This window comes from Delphinus delphis, chromosome 19 (genome assembly GCF_949987515.2).
Source record: "Delphinus delphis chromosome 19, mDelDel1.2, whole genome shotgun sequence".
In the NCBI taxonomy this organism is placed as follows: Eukaryota; Metazoa; Chordata; class Mammalia; order Artiodactyla; family Delphinidae; genus Delphinus; species Delphinus delphis.
Window position 1 is genome coordinate 48,774,717 of NC_082701.1, and position 27,485 is coordinate 48,802,201.

At 54.3% G+C, this 27,485-nt stretch overlaps 2 protein-coding genes across 6 annotated transcripts in view; one reads left to right on the forward strand and one right to left on the reverse strand.

Moving 5' to 3' along the window:
* Positions 1–27,485, reverse strand: part of C19H17orf100 (chromosome 19 C17orf100 homolog) — a 68,903-nt gene that overhangs the window by 15,024 nt on the left and 26,394 nt on the right. The window lies entirely within an intron of this gene.
* Positions 708–27,305, forward strand: SLC13A5 (solute carrier family 13 member 5). 5 transcript variants are annotated; one of them, XM_059997520.1, is made up of 13 exons: positions 1,155–1,269; positions 3,140–3,212; positions 7,286–7,414; positions 7,695–7,831; positions 10,173–10,360; positions 11,339–11,504; positions 12,998–13,120; positions 16,363–16,578; positions 17,416–17,516; positions 18,578–18,696; positions 20,623–20,784; positions 23,829–23,966; positions 25,126–27,305. In XM_059997520.1, exons 2-13 carry the CDS (start codon positions 3,180–3,182, stop codon positions 25,249–25,251), a joined length of 1,638 nt encoding a protein of 545 aa, XP_059853503.1. In that variant the 5' UTR covers positions 1,155–1,269; positions 3,140–3,179; the 3' UTR covers positions 25,252–27,305. The 5 variants fall into 5 exon arrangements, with proteins under 5 accessions (XP_059853499.1, XP_059853501.1, XP_059853500.1 ...); XM_059997516.1 differs by lacking the exon at positions 3,140–3,212 and having other exon boundaries at positions 708–1,269; XM_059997518.1 differs by lacking the exons at positions 3,140–3,212; positions 23,829–23,966 and having other exon boundaries at positions 708–1,269.

Sequence of the window (27,485 nt, forward strand, 5' to 3'; positions counted from 1 at the left end):
GAGAATCTGGGACTCTGGCACCAGGGCTGGGTTGAAGACACAGGATACTAATCACTAAGGAACAGGCTGTGGTTAAACCACAAACAGGGGTAGGCCTCCCCCAAAGAAAGCTACAGAATGTGAAGCCCGGCAGGCAGAGGAGGAGAAGGGAGGAAAGAAGAAAGTGATGGGGTGGTGGTGTCTGCAACCTTGTACCTCCAGCGCACAAAACAGGGCTTAGCACAGAATAGGTGCTCAGTACTTGTCCGCAGGAGGCGGGCCGAGTGAATGAACGACCCTCTCAGGGCAGCCTTGGTTAAGTCCCTTCCTCTTGGGACTCTCGTTTCCCCTGTAGAATGGCAGTAGCTGCCGCTGTCAGGCGGGCTCAGTCCGCCTTCCGCGCACGCAGGGCCAGCTGGGCGTCGGCGGGCTGCGCCAGTGTCCGCTGGAGGGCGAAAGCACGCCGGGCTGCGGAGGACGGTGGCCTCACCTCCTCCGCGATCGCTGGAGAGTGCCCGGGATGCGCTGGGTGGGAGACGGCGCGCTGGGGACGAGTCCTGTGCCCAGAGCAGCGCGGACACTGCAGGGAAGCTGAGGGGGGGGCGCGGGAGGGGAGGCCCGCGGAGCAGACGGCGCTGGGCGCGCGGTGGGTCCCTGCGGGAGACCCCTCCAGGGTGAGAGTGGGAGGGGCAGGAGTAACCAGGTGAAAAGGAGGGAGAGGTTGGGGAGACGGATCCGAAAGACTCACAAACCGCTAGGGACTTTCGCCTGGGACCCCGGCAGGGCCCAGGAAGGGCAGGTGCGGATGCAGGGGGGCGCCGTACGCCTAAGCCCGCAGACTGAATGACCAGTCACTCCCGCTTGGCCGTCCGCGGGAGCCTGTCTAGGGCACCGCAGAAAAGTCTCGGAGAGCCAGGAGGTGCCAGGGTCCAGACCACTCCTGGAGGGCCCGTCAGAAGCGCTGGAGTCCGTGGGCGCCGCCCGCCTCCGCCCAGAGGCAGAGTTGGGGGCAGGCTTGTCCCACCGACCCCGCGGGATTGGCCCCGCCCCGGGGCCGCGGGGAGGCCCCACCATGGGAGGCGGAGTTCCCGCCGCCCCCTCCAACCCCCTGGACTGCGGCCCCTTCTTAAGCCCGTGAAGCTACTGGCTGCCCCTCTCTCGCCTCTCCCGCCAGACTCCCTCTCCGCGATGGCCTCCGCACTGAGCTATGTCTCCAAGTTCAAGTCCTTCGTGATCTTGTTCGTCACCCCGATTCTGCTGCTGCCACTCATCATTCTGATGCCCGCCAAGGTCAGTTGCGTCTCTGGGCAGCCCCTTGGATTCTGGGCGCCGGGTGCCCAGCAGCAGGCACCGAACCCGGGAGCATTAGGTGGAGCGCACGGATTCCCGGGGGCGGGCACGGCTCCCCTGGGGCACGGAGGCTCAGGAGCTGCGGGTGCTATGGGAGGTGCCCTGCAGAGAATTCTGACAGGCATGGATCTTGGGGTTCACAGATCCCAGGGCGCAAGAACTGTTTTGGCAAGCACAGAAACCCAGAAGTTAGCACCGATCTTGGCCACACAGCCCCTCTATAGGCTCAGAATCTCCCCAGAGTGCATAACCCGGTCCCCAGGCCCCCCAAATGCCACCTGTACCAAGAGGGAGCCTGGGGGCTTGTCTTTCCCTTCTTGCTCCTGTCTCTTCCCTTGGGGAATGGGGACTTCCCAGCTGTAGGTGGCTTCCGAGGCCAGTCGGGGACCTACACGGAAAGATCATCACCTAAGTGACCCGAGTGCCATCTTTGTCCCTCTCTAGCCCTCCTTTGAGCCTCGGTTTCCCTGTCTATGATCCACATTTCTTTCCAGCTCTGAAACCTGGGCAGCCACAGCTGAGTCAGAAACCTGCTCCCAGCTGAAAGGCAGGTCAGGTCTGCCTGCTTTTGCTCACTGCCCGCTGTGGAGGCAGCGGGAGGTGGGACACGGTCCCAGAGCTCACGCCTTGGGTGGCACGACGCAGGGTCTCTGGGAAGCCGTGTCCCAAGCCCTGGCCTCCTGGTGCTCCCAGGAGGGAAGCGGAGAATGAATGGCCTTGGCCACAGGGTGGGGGTGGTGCGGGGAGCCCGGGCCCAGGCCCTGCTGGGCAGTGCGAGGCCTTTTTGGCAGAGGCCCGAGCCCTTTGAAGGCTTTTGGCTGCTGGCTGCTCCTTCCTCATTCCCTCTTTCCACCTTTCACTCTCAGCCCAGACAGGAAACCTCAGCTCCCCCCAGCCCAAGCAGGTTTGGGAAACGGAGGAGCTCTTTAGGGGATGTTCTGAGGGCAGTCCTAGAGGAATGGGGTTGTACTGGGGTATCGGGAAGCCAATCTTTGAGAGAACTGGACTTCCACCTTTCACCCATCCTGTGATTTTATTATTTATTTATTTTACTTTTGGCTTTGTTGGGTCTTTGTTGCTGCACGCGAGCTTTCTCTAGTTGCGGCGGGTGGGGGCTACTCTTTGTTGCTGTGGCGGGCTTCTCATTGCAGTGGCTTCTCTTGCTGCGGAGCACGGGCTCTAGGCACGCGGGCTTCAGTAGTTGTGGTTTGTGGGCTCTAGAGCGCAGGCTCAGTAGTTGTGGCGCACGGGCTTAGTTGCTCCGCGGCATGTGGGATCTTCCCGGACCAGGGCTCGAACCCGTGTCCCCTGCGCTGGCAGATGGATTCTTAACCACTGCGCCACCAGGGAAGCCCCATCCTTGTGATTTTAGCCAAGCCCCTGCGTTCTCTGGGCCTTGGTGTTCTTGTCTGTACGATGGGGCAAGGTGGTTTGGTTGTTGACATTTTATGGCTTTTGGTGCCAAAAGAGATTATGCTGGTTCCTAGGATGGGGGAGGGGGAGGCTGGGAGGAGCCCTTGGGTGGGCTGAACACAGACCCTGGATGGGCCAAGGACAGCAGATCCAACTAGAGTGGTTCTTTAGTTTCCACACCAACTGTGATCGGCCATATTTCCTCTGTAGAAAAAGATTTGGGGCTGTTATCATCTGTGGGAGGGAGCCAGGCAGGAGAGCTGTGATTTTAGTTCTGCTGGTGGGGAGTGAGGTTCCCTGGACATCAATTATGGTAGCTTTGCTGACCTTCCTGCTCCAGAAGAGTATGACCGAGACCCCACCACCACCCCTGCCCATCCCATCCCCCCCCACACAGGTGGCCCTGAGCTGGGACCCTCAATTCAGGCTGTGAATGCATGTCATTGACCTGTCCCGGGAGTGAGAATCAGGTGAGGGAAGAGGAGGTATCAGTAAAGGTCGTTCCAGGGGCTGACTTCATGTGCTTTCTCTCCCAGTGGTGCAGGTGACTGGGAGCCAGAACCCTGTCTGCTTGTTTTCTCCCTGTGTGCTTCTGTTTTGGTCACCCTGAAGAGCTCCCCGTCCCCACCCACGGCCACAAAGTTTGCAGGGAAACCCAGGGCAGGGGGCAGAGCAGCGGGGAAGCTGGCGAGAACTTGGCAGCCTGGGCGGCACTGTCCAAGCGGGGCGGCGACTCCCAGGGCATGTCACCCTCTGCCAGTGCCCGGGCCCCTCTCCTGCAGGCTTTCTTCTTTTCCTCTTCTCCTGCACCTTGCTTCCTTCCTGTCTTCATCTCTGCTCCACTTTTCTGCCTGTTCTCTGGGTTCTTTCTTTAATAAAAATAGCTTTTTATTAAATAAAAAAGTAGATTCATTGTGTTATTAAAGTTATGTATTTTTTAAATTTATTTATTTATTTTTTTGCGGTACGCGGGCCTCTCACTGTTGTGGCCTCTCCTGTTGTGGAGCACAGGCTCCAGACGCGCAGGCTCAGTGGCCATGGCTCATGGGCCCAGCCACTCCGCGGCATGTGGGATCTTCCCAGACCGGGGCACGAACCCGCGTCCCTCACATCGGCAGGCGGACTCTCAACCACTGCGCCACCAGGGAAGCCCTATATATTATTTTTAAAGTCTGTGAAGTATAAAGTAAAAATGAAAAGACTTTCAAATCCCATAAGACACAGTATGTTCTCTTAGCTACAATTTTCCATTAAGCACTATGTCATGGACGCCCTTATTTGTTAATAATTAGGTAAATAATGAGCCATGGTTTTCTCCAGTTGTGCACTTAACGTATTTTTTGAGCCCCACTATGTGCTCTCCACTGTGCTGGGTGTGGACTTTTAAATCCCACTGTCCACTGTGAGCTCAGCTTGCAGTGCTCCTCCGGCCACATTCTCAGCTGCAGGAAAGGCTCTGAACTGACCAAGAACTGGGCTCCCATCTGCAGGTAGAATCCATCTCATTCTGCACGGTGACCAACCCCTCCTCAGGCTTCCCCAAGGTCACCTGTCCTATTCTGCTCTCTCCACAACACTCTGGGAGCATTCTAGACAAGGGAGGGTCAAGTTTGCTGACTGGTAGTATTCAGGGATGGGGCACCCTCCTGGGCCTCCTGATAGGAGCATGGAAGTGAGAGGGCAGTTAGCCTGTGTCTTTTCTGTTGGTTACTTCTGGCGCCTCTAGGAACTGTCCCGGGAAAACTGGTTACACATGTCACCTGCCGCTTCTAAGTTCAGATAATAAAAAAATCACTTTCTGTGTGCCATATGTTAAGAATGGGTACTTTTAAATCCTCAATTTACAGGTGAGGACATGAAACAAGCAGGGAGAGGGGCCAGGGTTGGGAGTGGGAGGAATATTTTATCAAAGACATTGTTGGGAATTGTTCTCACATGATGATAAGGAGAGAGGGCTTCCCTGGTGGCACAGTGGTTGAGAGTCCGCCTGCCGATGCAGGGGACGCGGGTTCGTGCCCCATTCCGGGAGGATCCCACATGCCGCGGAGCGGCTGGGCCCGTGAGCCATGGCCGCTGAGCCTGCGCGTCCGGAGCTTGTGCTCCGCAACGGGAGAGGCCACAGCAGTGAGAGATCCGCATACCGCAAAAAAAAAAAAAAAAAAAAGACATTGTTGGGAATTGTTCTCACATGATGATAAGAAGAAGGAGAGTGAGTTTTAGACAGTATTACCGTTTTAAAATTCTCTACAGCACACCCTCTTATTGCCCCCCCCTGCAGCGGACCATTCCTACCTCTCTCTCCCTTGACACCAAGGCCCAGAGAAGGCGGAACTGAAGGCCACACAATGGCAGAGAGGCCTGATCAGGCCTGCCCGGTGTCAAAGCCTGGTCTTCTAACCACGTTGCTATCCTGCCTTGAGCCCAGAGGCTTCAACCAGCATTGATTCTCCCCTCCTTCCCAACAAAGGCACATCTGACAAAGTTTGGAGACATTTTTTGTCGTCACAACTGGAGCGTGCCACTGGCATCTAGCAGGGTGGAGGCCAGAGATGCTGCCAAACATCCTACCATGCACAAGACAGGCCCCCACCCCCCACCAACACAGAACCATCCAACCCAAAATGTCAGTAGTGCCGAGGCTGAGAAACCCTGCATTAGACAGTAGAGAGGTGTCCTGGGGTTCTCATGGGCTGCCGGAGAACGATTTATTTTTATCACTGATAACACAATCCAGACAAAGAATGTCTCAGCCTTTGTGTGATGTTCCATGCGTATAATATGTGTTATCTCGGGTGGTGATAAGCAGTGATTCTGTGCAGGTACGTTTTCCCAGCAGTGTTGTCACAGCCCGTGCTGTGCTGGTCCGTTTCTCATCAGCATCTGCACTGTCCCTGGGGTTTCAGGCCTGTGCTGGATGCCGAGTGACACGGATTCTGCCCTCCACTGCTCACTCCACTGTTCAGTGTTCAATGGTGGGTGAAATATAATGCCAACCCAGTGTGCCTATTGCTGCGGGTGGGGGCGTGCATAGAGGAAGGACACAGACCCAGACTAGGGGCAGCAGTGAACTGAGCCCCAAGCACTCACTCCAGGCCAAAGGAATGATGTCATGTGTGAGAGCAGCTGTGGGAGGCGGAGCATCTGCCTCAGTTCCCACCAGTGCCCTGGGGTCTCAGGAGCTCGGGGTGGGAATGGGCATGGGAGATGTGGCTGGAGGGCCCTGCAGGGCCTGCTCCATCACAGAGGGTCTCCCAAGACAGGCTAAGGCATTTGGCTTTTGTCCTGAAGGCAAAGGAAGGCTTTTAAACAAGGCAGTGATATGATCCGGTTTGTAAAAAGAGAAAGAGGGAGCAGCAGTGTGGAGTGATGCAAGTAGAAAGATCGTATTAGAAGATAGCTGTGCTGTACACCTGAAATTAACATGATATTATGAATCAACTATACTTCAATTACAAAAAAAAAACTACAGTGAATAAAACAGCAAATAAAAAAAAAGATAGCCGCAGTGATGCAGGCAGAAGATGTGGCCTGAGCAAAGGCAGGGCCACAGGGTGAAGGAAGAAGGGAAAGAGGAAGATTTTGGGGTAGAAGTTATAGGTTTTGGAGGCTGATTAAACTGGAGGGGGCTGGAATGAGGGAGAGGCAGAGCCTGGTTGGTTAATAATGATTATAGTAAAAATGCTGATGAAACAAAAAACAACCCAGGGAGGTGGGCATTATTATCCCTATTTTATTAGGCGATGAGACGGAGAATTAAAGTCCTACAGTGAGTAAGGGGCCGGGGCCGTGAGCGCTTGAACCAAACCCAGGTCTGTCTCACTCCAAAGCCAAGATCCCAGTGGCTAAGTAGCTAAAGGGTGTGAACAGGCGGTTCACACAAGATTAAATACGAACAGTAAAGCTTGAGACCCTTGTAACTAGAGAGGGTAATAGACACCAAGACTATCTTCTCAGTTATAATAAAAAACAGCCCTGCAAATCCTCAGCGCTGGCCATTCTCTGAATGAGCTGGCTTAGAACACACATTTCTGGGAGCCGAGACAGTTGGAGCAGCCTTTTGAGAAGGAAATTAGATAGAGATACCAGGAGTTTGAGGATGTGCTTTGGGGAGCCTTCCCTAAGAATTGCACTTACTTTGTAAAATGATTTAATTTTTAGAGCAGGTCATCAGAAACAGTATTTTCTTGTTTCTTCTCTTCTTCCTCCTCCCCCCTTCCCCCCACTTGCACTCCTCCTCCTTTTCCTCCTCTTCCTCCTTTCCCCCCTCTTCTTCCCTGTGAAGACGTGAGGATGGATGCAAGGCTTGGAGGGGTGAGAGACCTGCCCAGGACCGCACAGCTGGGGGGCAGGGGCCTCTTGGTGACGGGTCCTGTGCCCTCCTCACTGTCCTGAACCTGGAAGGCTGTGCTGACGGGGGCAGGGAAGCAGCGGTCCCCACTGACATGCCACCCTGTTTTGACAGTCCATGCCCTGCTGTCCCGAGCGTTCTGGGGTGGGGAGCAGGGCGGCAGCAGCTCGCCAGGCCTCAGTGCCGTCTCTTCAGTTTGTCAGGTGTGCCTATGTCATCATCCTCATGGCGATTTACTGGTGCACAGAAGTCATCCCTCTGGCTGTCACTGCCCTCATGCCTGCCTTGTTTTTCCCGCTCTTCAAAATTCTGGACTCCAAACAGGTGAGCAGCCCCAGGGCATCCGGGCGGCTTCCTGCTTCTCTCCCAGTGGCTCCTTCTCCGAGCCCTTCTCTGAGCTGCCTAGGACCCGGGGGACCAGATAATACCCTGTTTGTGGGCTCTCTCTGGCATAGAGACATACCCTTGACCCTCCATCCCCATTCCAAGCTGCCCTGAAGTCAGCATGCTCTGCTCGCCTATCTCTGGGGACTTGGGTGACCCTGAGCCCAAGTAGTGTGTGGTCAGGGGGCAGGCCTGATGGGGCCTCCATGCCGTCCTGCAGGTGTGCGTCCAGTACATGAAGGACACCAACATGCTGTTCCTGGGTGGCCTCATCGTGGCTGTGGCCGTGGAGCACTGGAACCTGCATAAGAGGATCGCCCTGCGCACGCTCCTCTGGGTGGGGGCCAAGCCTGCCCAGTAATTACGCCTTCTCTCTTACCGCAGGGCTCTGCAGTAGGCCCCAGGGCCAGGGAGAGGCATGTGGCACAGGCCAGATCCCCCACAGGCAAGGACTGGCCATGGCCTTATCTGGGCTTTGCAGCCAGGCAGACCCCTGGGTGGGTGGAGGCTGGATCAAGCCATGCCTGATACCCCTAGGGGCTTTGTGGGGAAAGCGGGAAAGAGATGGCTCAACTATGCAGCTCAGGGGGGAGCAGAAAGGTCATCCCTCCAAGGCTGGCACATCTACTCCCTCTGCAAAGCTGCTGCTTACCCCACCCTTCCCCCATTACTCAGTCGTCTCACCCCTCTCCAGGATCTCCCCTGACAGTCACAGGCCATTCCGACCAAGCCGTGGAGTTGATACAGCAGAATCACCTGGGTGTACTGAGCGCCCACAGGGCCCCGGGCATGATACCGGGGGCTTATTTACCACCTCATCTGACTCTCACCGCACCTCTGAGGGTTGGGGATTATTCCCATCACCCACGTTCTGTTCTGAGGCAGAGAGGGGTTAAATGGTTTGCTGACGTCACATGGGGATTAGACCGGGCCTGTCTGATGGGGCCTTGCCCCCTCTAATTGGGAACTCAGCATGCACCTTTTTTTGAGGCAACATGCTCCCTAAATGATGGCGTGACCCAGCCCAGCCCTGGGAAGGCAGGTTGGTAACTCACAGTAAATCCCTCCTGCTGCGTCCTCACGTCAAGGGCCATGCTGGGCTCTGAGCACACAGAGGCCCCGGCCCACCCGAGCACCCCTGGCGCCTCAGCAGCCTGAGTGAGGGCTTTGTGACTCTCCGACCTGTCACCCGAGCCCCTCCAGTGACTGGTTTACAGTGTCAAATCAGAAGCCATTGCATTTTCTAGAGATGTGAGGCCTCAGAGTTCCTGTTTTCAGGATCCTCTGAGTGGTTGGCTTTTCTCCGTCAGCGGGGGTGGGGGGGGTGGGGCTCATTCTGGAGTGTGCTGGAGCCCCTTTGCTCCCAAACCCGGGGTGCCCAAACCCACACGCTTCTCTGCTCCTTCCTGTCACCTGGCTCCTCCTCCGAGCCTGGCTTCCAGCTGTCCAGGGCACTGCCTGTGCTGGGGGCGACCTGTATGTTGAGGCTCCCTTGATGCCTCGGAGCATCATGTTGAAGCCTCATTCATGTGAACTCTGACCCTCATCCTAGCCTGGATCCCAGCCTTTGTACTTATGGGTCCATGAGGTCTACCTGCATGGATACCAGCTAAAGCCCAGTGCAGTGCAGCCCCGAGACCCTTCTTCAGGCAAACAGATTAGTGGCCCTGGGGAGGAGCCTGCCTGCAGAGGGGCATGGAGACCAAGAGGTTGAGTTCCATTTAGCCAACCACCCCTCCCAAGCTCCTCTGCTCCTGGCCTTGTGCCAGGTGTGTGGGACCCATGGAGAGGAATCAGACCTTCCCTGCTCATGTGCTAAGGAGAGAGCAGACATGGAAACAGTTTCAAATCCAGCCAGCGAGAAGTGTCCTAGAGAAGACTGAGGAGGGTGTGGTCAGCCCTACCTGGTGCGCACTGGGAAGGAGGTGACAGAGAAGGGATGCTGCCTGAAGGCTTTGAGAGACCGTGAGGAGTTTTCTAGGCAGATGACACAGGTGGCACAGAGGTGGAAGGTGGGGTGTTACACGGAAACGGAACATTTTCTGAATACTGTTTGGGGATCTGGTCCACTGCAGAGCGGAGGGCGGCAAAGAGTGTGAATGGAGGGAGGTGGGGCAGGGGATCAGCCGTGAAGGAGGTCCCACTTCCCAGGGCCCTCCCCGGCTCATCCTACCCTTGAAGGCTGACTCCTCGCAGCCCTTCTGAACTCATGAGGGGAGAGGTGGGGTCAGGGTGGGTGGGAATCTTCTAGATAGAAGTGGGAAGTTTGGTCTGCCTGCACACAGGGCTGCTCAGCGCACCCCTACGTCATATTAGGGCCAACTCTCCACACTGGGTCCACACAGACTGGATGCTGGTGCTTCCCTGGCTAGATGGTGAGCGCCTTAGGACCACGACTGAGGCTCAGGCTGCCTGGTGACCCGGTAGCCAGCAGAGTAGATGTCAGTAATGTTTGTGGGAGAGAGGGGCAGAGGGAGGAAGGGAAGGGAGGGAGGGAGGGAGGCAGGCAGGCACTAAATCTGCAATCCCCTCCTGGATAGCCAACCTTGAACTGGCCTCAGCACCCTGGCCCTGACCCCTGGCTTCCCTGCAGGGGGCGCCTAGCGCACCTCCCCCACCCCCACCCCGCTGCTCCCCAGGGGCTGTGAGAGGTGGGGGCGGGGATTCTCCGGCTTTCCTCCCTGCCCCTCCTCTGCAGGCTGATGCTGGGCTTCATGGGCGTCACGGCCTTTCTCTCCATGTGGATCAGCAACACGGCCACCACGGCCATGATGGTGCCCCTTGTGGAGGCCGTGCTGCGGCAGATGGAGGCCATGAGCGCAGCCACCGAGGCCAGCCTCGGGGCTCTGGAGCTGGCAGACAGGGGCAAGGCCGGCGAGCTGCCAGGTGAGGCCCTGGCCAGGGCAGCCTTCCCCTCTGTTGCCAACAGCTTTAGCCACCTCCCTGCTTCCTGGAGCCCTCCTTTTAGCAGGCACGTAGAGAAATACTTAGAAGACGCTGTTTTCCTAAGTTTTAGGAATGTGATTAGTGCATAAAAGTTAGATCCTTGAGTAGAGCTTATAGCAAGTTCCTGCCCTCCGTTCCCGCCATCACTGAAATGAATACGTGTTGATTTGATCATTCATTTGGGTATCTTTTGAGCACCTACTGGATGCCCCTCAACCCCTTGTACCCCTACTCATCCTCAGGGCGGCCTCCTCTGAACAGGCCAAATCCCTCCACACTCTGTTCCCGCAGGTACTGGGGTTGGTCGTCCCACCTTTGCTTCCCCGCTAGGCACCGAGCTCAGGAGAGTCAGAGAGTGCCTGTGTTTTTCTCTGTCTTGTTCGCTACCCCATCCCCAGGGCCCGGCGTGGGGCCACTCAGGGCCTGTGCTGACAGCCTGATTGCCGGACCCTGGGCCAGGTCCTGGGGCTGCAGAGATGAAGCAGACACACTCCTATCGTGCAGCCCAGTGGGACGGAGTCAAGAGGCCCCTCGGAGAGTTTGTCTGACTTGGGGGAGGCCAAGGGTTGCCATTAGCCAGACACTGAGGGAGCGCAGAGAAGGGAGAGGCCTTGCTAGGAGGAGAGGACATCTGGGATGGATTTGGGCCCCTCCCTCCAGATGAAGGGAGCAGCTTGAGTAAGAGCAAGAAGGCAGGAAAGAAAGGAGTGTGTCTGACGTCGCTGACTGGGCTCGCCGAGGGACGTAGCTGGGGGTCACGTGGGGCCGGATAAGAGCACTGGGCTGGAGGCGGGGGACAGAACCTGGGCGGGGAGCCGGCAGACCTGGCATGCCTGGGTCCTCAGGTCAGCAGCAGGGTCAGGAGCTGAGGCTGGGCAGGTGGTCCCCAGTGTGCCCACGGCAGTGTGCCCACCACAGGGAGCCAAGAGAATTTTGAAGGTCCCTCCATGAGGCAGCGGGAGGTCGACAGGAAGAACATATGCAAGGCCATGACCCTGTGCGTGTGCTACGCAGCCAGCATCGGAGGCACTGCCACCCTGACCGGCACGGGACCCAACGTGGTGCTCCTGGGACAGATGCAAGAGTGAGTCGCTGGCCATGCCTTTTGGGGACAACAGTGGGGGGAGGATGGGGCTGGAGGGGCCCACCCACCTCTCCCTCCTCTTCAGCTGGGCTCTGGAGCCTCGATGGGGGTGGGGGCCGCCTGGCAGGGGTGAGAGGGTGGGCCGCCATCAGCCTCTGTGGCCCAACCTCCCTGCACATGCTCAGGACCCCACAGCACAGGAGCTGATGTCCACAGACCGGGTTGCTTTCTGTTCAGGACAAGTCCTGCCTTTCTTTCCTGGGCTCAGGATTCTCGCTCAGACAGGGAATGTGGATTGAACGTGGAGCTAGTCATGGGAATTGACAGTGTAATCCGAGAAGCGGGGTCCTTGGTTAAAACTTGTAGAAAATAGATGCCCCTAAAGATGCTCCCCTCAAAGCTGGCTCACGACCTCGGTTGTTAATGGCGATGGTCCTATGACACCTGGAAAGGTTAGAGGTTAGGTCACCTGGTGCCTCACCGCCTCTTTCACTATGGCCCCTCTAATTGCCCTTGAGAGGGACGTGTGCCCCTGTGAGGCTCCAGGTAGACCATGGGGTAGTTTAGAACTTTCCAGCCTTGGCCACAAAGGGACCCAGGCTTTGAGGACCCAGTTCTGTTCTTGGTCTTGTGCCGGGTGGGGCTTGGGTCACAGAAGTGAGAGGAACCTGGGCCCTGCCCATGGGATACTCGTGGGCAGCTGAGGGTAGCAGACATCCAGAGAGTTCTGGCGGGTTGTGTAAATGAAAATAAGTACAAATTGCAGTGGGCGCAGAGGGAAGGAACAGAAGTACGACGGTGCCCGTCCTGTGCAGACAAACACCCTGGACAGGGGTCGGGAGGGCAGCTGGGAGGTGGGAAGGGCGGGCCTGCAGACACTCGAGATCCAACAAGCAGACTGTTTTGCTCCTGCGAGTGTTTTCTGTAATGACAGCCTTATGGTTTCCCCTGAAGTTCCTCTGGGCTGAATGGGAAAAGCTCTGTGGCTAGTTTGACACCCTTGGGCTAAAGGGAGCAGTGCCTGGGGTTGGGGGCGGAAGTGACCCTCCTCCAGCCCCCAGGAAACATCTTCTGGTCCCACCCTGGGAAGCTTTTGAGATTTGATTTCCTAAGGGGGGGGCCTTCCCTTGCAGAAGCCCACGGGGTGAGGTTCTGAGGCATCTGTGGACCCCCTGAAGCTGTTGGCCAAAATCTGTGTGTACAAAGGGGTATTTTTCTGGACTGAAGGGCCATGCCTTTCGCGAGCTTCTCAGCGGGGTGTGGACCTCCAGGAGGGGCAGTTGGTCGCTCCTCAGGCTTGCCTTGTGCGTGGCTGTGTTCTGGGGCCCTTGCTTGACTGGGGTAATGCTGAGGGACGGGTGTGGGTGGCTGGACTTCAGGAGGAGGGGGCCCCACTCCAGACCCCCTCTCAGGGCCCGGCAGCTGCTCAGCCTCCGCCCGCTCTCCGCAGCTCAGTGTCTGGTAGAGATGTGGACCAGCATTTTCCCCTTCAGATTGTTTCCTGACAGCAAAGACATCGTGAACTTCGCCTCTTGGTTTGGATTTGCCTTCCCTAATATGCTGATCATGCTGCTGCTCTCCTGGCTGTGGCTCCGGTGTACTTATATGAGATTCAAGTAAGTTTGAGATGCTTATGGCACAGAGGATCTAACCGTGCCTCGGCTCAGCAGGGGAGTCTAGAGAGTCCCTCCTGCAGCCCCATCTCCTGCTAGTTTGCCCTCCAGTTCGCGCTACCCCTGCTGCTCACCGTGCCTCTGCACATGCTGTTCCCTCTTCCTGGAATGCCACTCCCTGCCTTCCTACCTTCCAACCTCCTCAGTCCTCAAGGCCAGTTCAAATGCTCCTTCCTCAGCGACACCTTTCCCAACTCCCCCTACCCCCATTCTGATTCTGACGGATTGCCTGCTCGCTGTTCCGGACTTCCCTGGGCACACCACGCCTTGCCCCTTGGCACCTGTAGTCATGCTCCAGTGCCAGCCCTCCCCTGACCTGAGCTCCTCTGTGGCCTGCGGTAAGTCCTCTCTGACCCCTACACCCGGCCGGGCTCCCAGCCCAGGGAGAAAGAGTAGGTGTATCGTTGTCAAAGCAATTAACAAGAAACTTTGTTCTTGGTGCCGGTCAACACTGCTGGACAGACTTCCACTTGGCTGCCAGTGTCTGTCAGGCCAGGTCACAGCAGACCTCCTGATAATATCCACGTCAGTCCAAACCCAGATTTACTGAATGCTTACAATGTTCCCAGCAGCGCACAGCTTCTGCAAAGTTTACCTTCCAGTTCCCAGCACACAGTTGACCAAGAGTCAACCTTGACAGCAGCCAGACTTTGGACAGAAACCATGATGTGTGGCTGACAAATACCTCAAAATGTTGTTGTCATTTTTAAATGCACAAACTTCTCTATGGCGTGAAGGTGACCCTCTCACACTGGAGTATAAAGTACCTAGCTGTGAGCCATGTGCTCTGTGCCTTAATTCACACGGCGCTTGAGCCCAGCAAAAAAACAGAGGCCTATGCGGCCCAGAGATCTCAGAGCTGACAGGTAAAAGCGCCCACGAAGACCTGTGCGTTAATGGGAAAAAGGGGCACTCTGGTTAAGTCTTCTCCTGAAGGAGGAACTGTTTTCAAGACTGCCGTTCAAAAAATCTCTGTCCATAATCAAAGCAGCCATAATGACGACATAACGGTAGCTGTAGGCATTCGTCGCACACCCCACCCTGCCCGGTGTCCGGGCCCCCGTGTGAAAGGGAAGCTGCTCCTACGGGTGCTTGGCTGCAGTTTGAATCCCTCATCTGGTTGGTCGTGGAGAGCAATGTCAGGGTCATTCCCTCCAGCCTAATGCTGAAAAACTCTAGCTTCCTGAGTCTATGGGCAGCTTCCTAGGCCACATCCAGCCAAGGGAGCCACAGACCCTCCCAAGAGCACCCAGGACTCTTGGGATATTCCTGCTGGCTTACATCCAACTTTCCTCACCAGGCTAAGCCCTGAGTTAGGCATGACGGTTCTTCTGGCCCCTGCCAAGGGGCTCGGGGTCCCTTTGCCTCTCCTGCAGCGCACTGACCCAGTTCATCATGCACCCACCCAGCTCCCGGGGCCCCCACAGGAAAGCTGGATCCATCTGCCTGCATCCCGTGCCAGCCCAGCGGTCACCAGACGGATAAACCCAAAGATGAATGTGAAACCACTTAGTGTGAGAGGGACCTGAAGGCCCGGGGGCACCACTGCAGGGGGCCGGCACTGGACAACTGCATATATGATGCAGCCCCCGGAGTCTGCAGCCAGTGTGGTGTCGGGATGTGTCTCCAGCATCAGACAGGGGCTGGGCAGCTACCAAAGTCACCCCTTATCCTGGAAGCCTGAAGCCTCTGGTCCAGCCCCCAAGTCTCGAGAACGACAGGTGGCAGCAGATCGGTAGTGGGTGGAACACAGACGCTCTCAGGCCAAGGGGGCGAGGACAAGGAGGCCAGCTCCCACGCCAGCAGAGCCATCCCCATGCTGGATGATCTGGAGGTGTCCCTGGCGGGTGACCCTGAGGACAAACGTCCTTGCCCCTTGTCCAGAACGGAGATCTTGGCCGGCGGTGCAGACCTGAGTCCCCATCACTGCCACTTCCTTTCCTAACCCCCGAGCACCACGGGAAGCTGTGTCCCAACCTCCTTGAGTCCCTGCTCTAGGCCGTGCCCCATGCCCTGCATGGCCTTCACCCTCTCAAGGGTGGTTCCCGTCCAGCCCTGGCTTCAGCATTCGGCACCTCAGCATGTATTCCATTAACCCCTGTGCTCCTGGGAAGTCTGTTTTAGGGTCCCAGGAAGGACTCCCACAAGGGAAGCCTCTCTAGGGATAATCCTCTTGGCCTTGCCCCCCACCTTCAGGCTGACGGGGGCTGGAACGTGTGATTGGAATCCTCAGCGGATCCCTCGGGGTTGGCATCCTGTGTGCCAGTGGCCCCAGTCAGCCCCTCCCCAAGGCTAGGTACCCTCTATAACTCCTCCGAGATCCCTCCTCCTTCCTGCCCCCTCCTGCCAACACTCCCCAGGGAAGTCCTGCAGGGTGCCCTGGGCAGGCGTGTTGGCCAATGGGCACTGGTTCCTAGGGAGCCCATCCAAGAGCAGGACCTGGCTGGCTTCCCTCCTGCCTTAGCCACAGCTACTACGAGCCCCGGAGTCTTCTGGGTCCTTAATCCTACATGTCAGCTCCTTGCAATGCAAGTACCCACCCTGTTCCTGCCTGACCCAGTCTGCTGGGACCTGTCCTTTTCCTTGTGTCCTCTTGAGCCACCTGCTGATGGGGACTGGCATTCGGGCACCATCGAAGGCAGCTCCAGGCCGCAGTGGGAGGAGGAAGACGGAGCACGTGAAGGAGCCTCGGCCCCACCTTGTGCCGGTTCCAGATTTCTCACGGCCACCCCCAGATGTCGGCAGCCACCGGTCTCTAGGCGACTGGCACCTGCCGGGACCCCGTTGCCAGCAGTGGCCTCGGCTCTGCTTCCTTCTGCTTCCGATGCTCCTGTCCATCCCCTGTTCCCGGTTTTGCTCAGCCTCCCACCCTCCTGACCATCCTCTCTTCCTACCTCCACTGTCCCTGACACCCTACCTGTGCCATCTCAGGCTTCTTCTGGGGGCACCCTGGGGACATATGCTGGGCCCATAAAACAGAGACTTTGCCCCACTATGTCCTGTGAGGTAGGGTAGGCAGATGACAGAATTGGGGAGTGGGAAGGGACTTGCTCAAGGGCCCCCGGGTGACAGGCAGCCCTGTGTGGCTTTCTATCATGTTCTGCTGCCCAGTGTTCACGCTTCCATTCAACCAGCCCTGAGTCAACCAAGACGCCCCGCCATCCTCTTGTCTTTGCATTCTCTAGTATTAAAGAGTCCTGGGGCTGCGGGCTGGAGAAGAAGAGTGAGGAGAAGGCTGCCCACGAGGTGCTGTGGGCGGAGTACAGGAAGCTGGGGCCCCTCTCCTTCGCTGAGGTCAACGTCCTTCTCTGCTTCTTCCTGCTGGTCGGCCTGTGGTTCTCCCGGGACCCCGGCTTCATGCCCGGCTGGCTGTCAATCACCTGGGTGGAGGGCAAGACAAAGTAAGTGGCTCCTCCCACAGCACGCCCACATGGCTCTCCTCCTTTTCTGCTGTCCAGTTCTGGAGCACTCTGTTGGTTTCTGGACTCATTTTTGTCTCACCAGTCTTCCTGACAAGCTCACAGATGTGTTCTTGTGGCCCCTCTTGCCCCAACAGGCTGGCAGGGTAGCCAGGCTGTTATAGAGAGAGGTCGGTTGGGCTGGGACTGGGGCTCTCAGCGCTCTGGTTTCCAAGTCTCTGTTCTGCCATCTTTCGTTTCTCATCTTTCTTCAGGTCCGGGCGAGTCCCTCTGAAGACACACATCCTGGGGTCCAGAAGCTTCTTTAGACAGAGACTTGGCAAAAGGGGGGATATGAAGTTTCTCTCCTGGCTGTTATGTGGTCAGAATAGAAGAAAGGTTGAGAAACATGCATATCCTAGAAAGGGCAGGAGATGTGGACAGGGAGATTGCTGCCTGTTACTGCTCATTCCATTTTGAAGGTCTGCTTGGGGTAGCCCCAAAGTCCTTGTGGCCACCCTGGTGAACCCAGAATCCCAGAGAATCTGGCTGGGAAGAGCTCATGAAGTTCACCTATGGAGCAACACAGACAGAGAGGGAAGTGAGCCGCTCAGAGCCACTCGAAGTTGGTGGCAGAGCTAGGCCAAGAACGCCGGAGTCTCGGTGTCCAGCCAGGATTCAGTCTACCTCACCCCTCCTGATCTTGGCCTTTGGGGTTCCAGTTTTCTTACTCAGATGAGCCTGTTTCCTCACGTGGGAGCATTCAGACACAGAGCAGGCTTGCTGCATGACTGTCGTGTAGCCAAGATGGGCTAATCCCGTGTGCTCCTCCCTGCCCAGGTATGCCTCTGATGCCACAGTGGCCATCTTTGTCGCCATCTTGCTATTCATTGTGCCTTCGCAGAAGCCCAAGTTCAACTTCTGCAGCCAGACTGAGGAAGGTAAGGCTCCTGTCCTGGCCTCCCATTCATCAGGGTTGGGGCCCCGGCAGCAAAGGATCTCCATGGTGTTCCCTGGGCCCGGGAGGGAGAACATCTCACCCTGCTGAAAAGGACTGTGGCTAGATTACAAAGTCTGGGCACAGCGTATTTTCCAAGGCTTCTCTGCATATTGTTTAGTGCAAAATCTCCTCTTTTGCTTTTTAAACATTTGAAATCGTATTTATTTTACAACAGGAACAGAAAGAGATTTCACATTTCCCATAATGCCATCAGTATTTTGGGGGTTTCTCTCTCCCTCCCAGTCTTTGTTAATATGCATATATATTATATGGCTATAATCAAAACACACATAATTTCAATCCTGTTTCTTTACTGGTTTTTGTTTTCATGTTTTTGCTCGTGGTTATGCTAGAAACATTTCCTGCTATCGCCACAGTCTTCCAATTCATTTTCTCTAATAACGGCATTATATTGTATCGGGGGCTGTAACCATTCCCCTGTCATGGAGCATTCTGGCTGTTTTGAATTCTTCATTATTATAAATAAATGTTTTCGTGAATATAGCTTTTTCTTTGAGGGTGTTTCTTCTTTAGGATAAATTTCTTGCAGTGATTGCAGCTGGGGTAAAAGAGTATATTTGTCTTCAAGGCTTTTAAAATGTATTGGTAAATTGCTTTTCAAAAAGACTGCACCAATTTATAACACTAACAGGAGTGTGTAACAGCTTTACCATACCATGTCTTTACCAGCAGCGGGTGTTGTAGTGATTACCGTAAATTTTAGCTAATTTACAGATATGAGACGGCACTCATTGTCCTTGCAGGCTTTTATTCCCCTGCATTAGATCTGTTTTATCTCTTTTGCTTGCTAATGCTGCTCTGGGCTATGTATGGGTTTTTGTTTTGTTTTTTTTCCTGGCCACGCTACGTGGCTTGTGGGATCTTAGGTCTCCAACCAGGGACTGAACCTGGGCCCTCAGCAGTGAAAGCACGGAGTCCTAACCACTGGACTGCCAGGGAATTCCCAATGTATGTGTGTGTGTTTTTATCATCTCTTCTCAGAAATGAAAACACCATTTTATCCACCTCCGCTGCTGAATTGGAAGGTGGCCCAGGAGAAAGTACCCTGGGGCATCGTGCTGCTCCTGGGGGGTGGCTTTGCTCTGGCTAAAGGATGCGAGGTAACTTCTCCACTGTGGGCTGCCTAGGGCCCCTTCCTTCACCAAGAGGGCAGCTGAGAACTGCTGCACCCCTCCTTCTCGGCACCCCAGGCCTGTGCCTGTGTGTTTCTGTGTCTGTCTTCTCCATGTAACTGTTCATTTCTTGAAGACAGGGCCTCTGCCTTGTCATCTAGGTACCCTGCACCATGAATAGTGCCTGGAATAGAGAAAGTACTCCCTGAGTGATTTTCAGAAATGAGTGAATGAGTGACCCTGGTTAGCCAAAAGGGATGGGGGATGCTGGGAGGTCTCCTGTGGGGTTTGGTAATAACAATCTCTGCTTTGATTTATTCTAGGCAGATCTTTCTTTCAAGTCTTTGTGAATATTTTCACCATTACCTTTGGTTCCTCTTCCTGCTGAACTTTGTTGATATGGTTGCCATTAAAAAATTTTTTTCTCTAGCTAGGTATGTAGTGACCTAGGAGGAGAGGAAGAGCTTTTGGGGGAAAACACCCAAAAATGCAACTTTCTTACCTCCCCCCTTCCCTGATAGGGAAGAAATGAGCCAGAGAGAGGGATGCTTGGTGCTGCTCTCCTCTGTCCAACCGTTCATCCATCTATCCAGGAATAGAGCGTAATACACAGACTTGGTCTATCTTACTATTGCTGTTTCCTCAGCATCTAGGACAGAGCCTGGCACATAGTGGGTACACAACTATTATTTGGATGAACAGATCCATCCATTTAGTCACCTCTCCATCCATCTCTCATTCACTCATTCATTCATCATCAAACCTTCCTATCATGTCTGTGTTAGGTCAGGCACAGGAATTACAGAGGAGATTGATATATGGTCCCTGTTCTTGAGGATTTCACAGCCTAGAGAGGGGGGCATGTTTGGAAGAGCATTTCAGAAAGAAGTGACACATGAGTAAAGAAATCAGCGTGTTGTATCCAGCTGAGGAACAGCAGACGATAAGGCTGGTGAGGCTCACAGACGCCACTTCACTGAGGGTCAAGATAGGGAGTGTGGACCTTATTCTGAAGGTGGTGGGTAGCTACTAAAGGGTTGAGGCCAGAGAGTAACTTGGTCAGATCTGCACTTGGGAAAAATCTCCTGGATGTCTGAAGTGGAGGCCTAGGCCGGACAGGGGTTGGGGAAGACCCAGTAGATGCTCCCTAGCCTTCATCTAACACAGGCTCAGAACACTGGACTCCATGGACCACTGTCTCCTTCTTGAAACTCCTTCCTCCTTTGGTCCCCAAGACATCATTTTCTCCTGTCTACTTCTAACTCTGACCATTCCTGCCCTGCCTCCTTGGTTGACTTTTCCTCTGTTCTCCCTTAAATATGAGTGTTCCTGAAGGTTCTGTCCTTGGCTGCTTCTTTGTTCACGTTTCATTCTCGCCCTGGACAATCCATTCTTAGCCTAAAGCCCCAAATCTAAATTCCCAATTTCTGGCTCAAATCACTCTCTTGAGCTTTAAGAACTGTGGGAGACAGAGAGGAGATGATAGACATGAGATGTTTTGGGTGACATGGTGACTGGGCATAAGAAATAAGGGGGACAGAGACCCCAGGATGACCCCCTAGCCTTCTAGGTTGGACACTAGGTGAGTCTAGTCACTGGGCTGGGGAGCCCAGGGGGAGCAGAAGATGAATTCAGGTTGGGGCATGTTGGGTCTGACACGCTCATGGGATATCTGGGTGGAAATCCAGACAGCAGACCAGCTGGGCTGGAAACGAGGATTTAGGAGACAGCAGAGTGAGGATGGAGATTGAAATTGTGGGTATGAATTAGATCACCTATGGTAATGTATGCAGAGAGAGAGAATCAGAAGTGAAGGTGGGCTGAGCTCTTTGGAGACAGATGAAGGTCCCTCCAGGCTCTGGAGGAACTGTGAGCCACGAGCCCTGTGGTGACTGCCCTCCCTGTATTTCCCAGGCCTCGGGGCTGTCAGAATGGATGGGGAAGCAGATGGAGCCCTTGCATGCTGTGTCCCCAGCAGCCATCACCTTGATCTTGTCCACACTCATTGCTGTGCTCACAGAATGCACAAGCAACGTGGCTACCACCACCCTGTTCCTGCCCATCTTTGCCTCCATGGTAAGTAACTCTGCTGGGGGTGATGACCCTTAGTCGTCATTTCATAGGAAGCTGACCATATCCTGGGTCCCTAGAGAGGCAGTGACACCAGGGGCCCAAGCCTGGCCAGGTTCTGGAGACCTGGGTCCTGAGCCCTGCTCCAACACAGACTTGTGTGCCCTTGATGGCCCTGGGCCTGCGCTCAATGCTTTGCTGGTTCTTCTTTGTAGCCTCCACGCTGACCAAAAGTGCTAAGCAACAACCAGGTGCCCTAAATTTATTTATAAATGTAATAGATTATTTCTCAAGCTGGGGAGACAGGGCTTACACCAAGGAGGCCATGGGGGAATGATAGAGGGTCTCTCAGAATATAGCACAGGAGAGCAGAAGGCCTGCAGGACAGGGGAACACCATTGGCTGGAACCCACCAGGAAGAATCTTGGGGGAAATGGAGCCTGGGAATGGTGGCAGGGGAGAGGACGTTCTGGGAAGATGGAGTAGCCCACATAAAGGAAATGAAGTGCACGACTGAAAACTGCCACAAGCCTTGCTTGGCAAGCTCAGGGACTGGGGATCAGTGGGCACTGAGCCCAGAGAGGCTGCGGGTGGTGGTGGACGGGGATGCTGAGTGCCAGGCTAAAGAGCTGTGTTCCGTGGGCAAGCATGTTTTTGAATTGGGACTAAGAAGAAAGCAGAGCTTACAGGAAGCTCGACTGTGACCTTCTCTTGCATTTCCTTTTGTCACTCATCACTTGGCAGTTCCAACCTCAAGGTGGTACAGAAAAAGCCCTAGGTTCGGAGTCAGAAGACCTGAGTTCAAGTTGTGGGATCCTCAAACCCGTCACTCGAGTTCTTTCTCCTACTCTTGTGCTGAGGGTCAAGTAGGATGAGGCCTATGAAAACCCGCTGTAGATGTAAAACGAGCTGGGGAGAGGCTGGGGCTGTCATTCTGGAGTTGGGAGGACAGACTTACAAAGGCCTCAACACAGGATTTTGAAGTTGGTAAATTTTCATTCAGTTGCCAGGGTGTCCACGTGTATAAAAAGCAAACCCAAGTGATTTTCTCCTTTTATTCCAAGAGAAGATGGAAGTATTAGAAAGAGCAAGGTGGCCCATCTCCCCCTCCCCTAAGCAGGCTGCCCAGGGCGAAAAGATGCCGAGGAACGTCTTCTGATGCTGGTCATGCCATAGTGAGGACTCCTTCCCCTAGTAGAGGCCTGGCTTTGTCACCTCCAGACACTAGTCAAATGGGGGTCTTCACCTGAGAGGGTGGCCAGGCCCTTCGAAAACAAGCTTTTCTAGAATCCGAAGTCCTGACTTAGATTCCACACAGACCTCACACTCCTGCCTCAGCACCCACCTGCAGGCAAAGGGAAGGTGGTGACCCCCCAGCTGGGTCACAGAGGCACATGGGGTACATACCCCATGGGGAAACCAGGAAGCAGACTGGTTCCTCTCAGTTACTCCTAGGAGTGTAACTGGCGCAGCCTTTTCAGAGACCTGTTTACCCATGGGAACCATAACCTGAAACCCGCTCATACCCTTTGACTCTGGGAATTTTTAATTTTTTTCCAATAAAAAAAAATATTTATTTTTTCCTATGGTTTAGAATATATCAATACAGTGATACATGTATAGATGTTATAATAAAACCCCCTATATTAAAAGTATATGCTAAAATACTTTCCTGATAGTGGTGAAAATAAAGAAAATTGGAGGCCACTGGTAAAAAAAATATTATGTACATATTTATATTTTGTGCATAGAAAGGTTTAAGATATAAGGTTTGTGAAAATAAAATGACAAGGATTTAAAAAAACCCTACTGCTAAGAGATTATACCGGACTCTGGGAATTTTATGTCCAGGAATCTCTTAGGAAAATCATCAGAGATGCCTACAAGCTTAAATTATAAAGATGCACATCAAAGAATTATTTGTTATAAAAATACTTCCATAATAGCAGAGATTGGTGAAATAAGTTATCATATATTCATACAATGTAATACTATCAAGCCATTTAAAAAAAAAAAATCACAGTCCTGAAGGGTATTTCATAAAATGGGAACACATACTTTTTCAAAGCTGAAAATGTGATACATACACGTAGCCAGAAAACGTCTAATCATACCAAAGAGTATACAGACCCTTACGCTCTAGCTTCCTCCCTAGAGACAACTCCTGTTATTAATTTCTTAGGTATCTTTCTGGACGCATTACACATGCACACACAGACACACACACTCTCCTTTTAAACAAATGGCATTGTTCCATGGTCCTGTTCTGCACCTTATTAAATCTAATCATATATCTTGGCGATCCTTCCATTGTTAGCACATAAGACCTACTCAATTCTTCTTTTCAGCTGCAAACTATTCCATTGTTTGTATATATGTATTTTATTTGACCGTCCTGCTATTGATGGCCGTCGAGTCTGTTTCCTGTGTGTTTTGCTGTTACAATATTGCACTGAACATCTCTGCATATGTGTCTGCTCTCATGTGCAAGTAGATCTGCATGATAGATTATTAATTTTGGTATTGACAGACATTACAAATTATTATATCATTCATTCATTCAACAAATACTTATGAGCATCTGTCTACTCTGTGCTAGATGTGGCTGAATTTTAAGCTTTGAACAGATGGATACCAAATTTCATACACAAAATGATCCCAAATGTGTACAAAAACACACCCATCCAGAGGCACACACACAGGTGAGAGATGTGGTCCCTGCCCTCTAGGCTCTCTCTGTGTCAGGACAGACAGACATGTGCACACATGGGCTGCAGCAGTGCCCGGCATGGTCTCTGGCACATAGTAGGTGCCCAAGAAGTATATGCTGAGTGAATTGAGGGGGTTCAGAAAGGCTTTCCGGTAAGTTTAGCCTTCAGGGTCCAGCAGAGTTATCATCCAGCTGTGGCAAAGGGTAGAGGAGCCAGCAGGACAAAGGCACAGAGGTGGGAATGTACACAGTACATCAGGGAAAAGCTTTTTAGAGTGATGGTCCCCAGGAGCTTTTGTTTTCTGCATCTGTGACGTTGTGGTGCTGTGTTTTTCCCCAGTCACGTTCCATTGGCCTCAACCCGCTGTACATCATGATCCCCTGTACCCTGACTTCATCCTTTGCCTTCATGTTGCCCGTGGCCACCCCACCTAATGCCATCGTGTTTTCCTATGGACACCTCAAGGTTTCCGACATGGTAACGCAGCCGCTTTTATTCACTCCTATCAGCTATGATGCTTTTGTCATGAGGGATGCCCCATTTATTAATGACTTGTGGTGTCAAACAGTTTGGGACCAAATGTCCAGACCCAACTCATTATTTGCATTTATATGCAGCTTTTTTCTTCTTTTTGGACATGATCTCTTATTTCATAGACTGTTCTGTCTCCCAAAGCTGAGAGGTGGGTTACAGAATCTCCCACCTGGAAGTGCCCGAGCAGCCACCAGGGGAGCCTTCACTGAGCACTTGGAAGGGGTGAGGGTGGGAGTCCCACATGGACAAGATGGACTTCACAATCTAGTAAGAACCCGTGAGGACAGTCAGGAGGGGCAAGGCTGAGATGAGGGGAAATGTTAATGACAGCCAGAGAGACTGACAGAGGTGTCTACAGACGTGGAAGCAGGCAGGGGGAGAGACACCACTGCCTGGGAGCAGATGCTGCCTTGGAAACAAACGCTGCCAAAGGAGGAATTCTTCAGCTCTGCTTTGGCTTTATCCCAGCCTCCGGTGGGAGGAGGGCGGCTCTGCAGCTCCGGAGTGGGGAGAGGCAAGTGGGCAAGCAGGGGAGGCCAGGAAGGCGTTAGCTAACTCAGAGCCTCCGCTGGGTATCTTTGGGACTCCATGGAGCATTCTCACCCAGAGGGTGGGTCCCAGAAACCAGGAATTGCAAACTCAATTCCAATCCCCAGTGAAAACTCTGCCACAGGGTTTGAAAGCAATGGTTAGTGAGCACCCAAAGAACGCAGAGCATGCCCTAGAAAGGCCAGCACGTGCCTGTGGGACGGTGAAGGCGCTGGGGTGAGCGCTGGACCTGCAGTCAGACCCGGGCCCCTCCAGTCACTCCCTCGCCTCCCTGAGGCCCAGGTTTCCAAACGTCCCAATGGGCCTGAAGAGCCCACCTGTCCTGCCTGTTTCCCGGGCTGCTTTAGCAGTGGTGCTTCTTACTGGACACCAAGTTGCTCTGCCTGGGGGGTGGGGTGAGCACAGGGCCTGGCCCGGGGACGGGAGGCCCAGCAAACAGTCTGTCTGTCCTTTGTTCCCTTCTCCCAGAGTGCTGGTTCCCAAGGCCCATTCACCTTTGTTCTGACAGCCTGGCAGACCCCAGGGTGCTGACTCTGACCCTGTTTTTTTCCAGATGAAAACAGGACTAATAATGAACGTCATTGGAATCACCTGTGTATTTTTGGCCGTCAACACCTGGGGCCGGGTCATATTTGACTTGGACAGTTTCCCTGACTGGGCTAATGTGACAGCACACTGAGACTTAGAAAGAGCCGCAAGACCACGCCCAAGGCCCCTGCCCATCTGAGGACACCTGAACCTTCCAGTACAACTCATAGCAGAGCTTTGGGGTTCACGCCCCAAGGTGACCCCATCATGCCCACACCCCACGGAGACCCAGCCAACGGGCCACCTCTTCCTCCAAGCCTGGGGTCTCAGCTGGGGATGGGTGTCTGGAGGGCAGGCTCGGAAGTGAAGGGAGCCTCCCATAAGGCTGCTGGCGTCCATCTTTCCTGGGGGCCTGCCATCATCTCTGGGACAGGCAGGGTCCCACCCCCACTAAGCCTCGAGCTGGCCCCATGGCTGGGCTCTGGTGTTCTCTCGTCATCCAAATGGCAACCAGATCCCAGCTCTGGAGGTGAGAAAACAACCTTCCAGAGCCTGTGTCTCTCCCAGCTTACCTCGGGCTGCCTCAGATTCCCTCCTGTCACTCGGAAGGGACAACCCAGCCTGGGGACAAAATGTCTGGTCCTGGGAAGCTTTCCACTGCTGGAGCGAGTGGGAATCAGCGCCTCCTGGGACCACCAGGAGTATGGTGCCACCCCCAAAGGATGAGGAATTTAAGTCGATAACTTCCGGACGATACCACCTGCAGCACCCCACTGACAGTTCACTGCTCCATTTGAACTGACAGTTTGGACCCCCTTCCCAGCTCTGTGGGGCACCTCCTTCAGCTCCTAGGCCCCTCTATTGTCTGGCCAACATTTGCTGGAATCTGCCCCTTTTGTCCCAGGCAGGTCAGTTTGGCTCTTCCAGGAGATGCTTCTCCTGCCCCACGACAGCTGGGATCACACTCCAAGTATGGGCAGTGATGGCCTCCTTTGGGGCCACAGGCGGAGGTCTAGGTCCTCCCTCACCTGCAGACCTAGAAGGAATACCTGTTAACTGCCAAAAGCAGGGTTCCTTTAGGGTTTGTCTGTCATGCCAGAGTTTGGGCACCTCTGGGGAAAGCCTCCCTCTGCTGACTGGTCTTGGCAGTCTAGCCTGCTGCTGACAGAGCATCGTTGAGAACAAGCAGTGCCCGGCGGTCCCTGAGCAGACAGCCCCTGCCCATGAGTGAATCTCCCTGAAGTTGCTGGACAGACTCCAGAGTGGTCTGGGAACCCTCAGAACAACCTGTGAGAGACACATGAGAGAATCCTATCCTCCTACCACCAACCCAATTTCCCTTCCTTCTTGTGCTGCTCCATTGATGGTATTTTTCAGAGCAGGAGAAAGTATGGGAACCCAAGGAACCCCCATGCCCCACCCGAGGACCAAGCATACGCCACCTGGTTCCTGGGTGGGACGATGTCTGAGCGCCCAGTCTGTCTCCCACGGAAGGTGCACGGCGCTGTCTCTGGCTTTCTGCTGTGTGTAGGGTGGGGGTGGGCAGGCAGGTGGATGAATGAACACTTACTGCCCACCTCCAGTGTGCCAGGCCTCCCCGGCCCTGGTGCATCAGACAGTTATCTCATTCAGTCTTTGCAGCAGCCTGTGAGATAGGCAGGCATTATTAACCTCCTCTGTCTTTCATTAATACTGGGGCTCAGAGAGGCCAGGCCATGTCCAAAGTCACACATCAAGTTAGTGGTGGCTAAGGTTCCAATATGGATCTTCTGCTGCCATGTCCACTGCTGCTTCCTCTAGCCATTAAGGGCCTTGGCCTTACAGGGACGGTAGGGAAAGGTGGGTGGCCAAGAGCACATCTACCCCAAGGCCCTGCCTGCTCAGGGATCATTCACAAGAGCCCTTTCTGCTGCCTCCTCTGCGATGGGCTTAGGTCAGTCCTGGAACAGACAGGGCTGGTCTTTGCCCAGAGAAATAAAGCCTTTGGTTGGAGAGAGCAGTATGGAAATGGCTACCTGCTCCCCTGCCAAGATAAAACCGACCCACCCCTCTATCACTACTCCCTACACCGCCGCTGCTGATGTGTCTGCCCCACCAGTGAGGGCTCCCAAGGACTTGCACTCCCTGCTGGGTCCAGTGCTAGCCCTATGGCTAATCCACAGCACACCACCACAAGTGTGATTGGTAAATAAATGATTGATCAGTGTTGTCAATCAGATGTATGCCTGGTGGTAGTGAGCAAGGTCAGTGAAGGTCATCCAACGTGGGCAATGAAGGATGAGTAGGACTGGCCAGGCTGGTGGGGGAGGATGTGGTGGGGTGGGTGGAAGGGTGGGGGGATTCCATCTGGTTGAGGAATGACAAGAAAGCTGGGCAGGGGTTCAG

Bases quoted from the DNA above. Each gene is read 5' to 3' on its own strand.
- SLC13A5 (XM_059997516.1), top strand. From the start codon at position 823: ATGACCAGTCACTCCCGCTTGGCCGTCCGCGGGAGCCTGTCTAGGGCA. The intron at 16,579-17,415 runs GTAAGTGGCTCC...CTCCCTGCCCAG, and splicing joins TGGGTGGAGGGCAAGACAAA to GTATGCCTCTGATGCCACAG. The intron at 20,785-23,828 runs GTAAGTAACTCT...GTTTTTCCCCAG, and splicing joins TGCCCATCTTTGCCTCCATG to TCACGTTCCATTGGCCTCAA.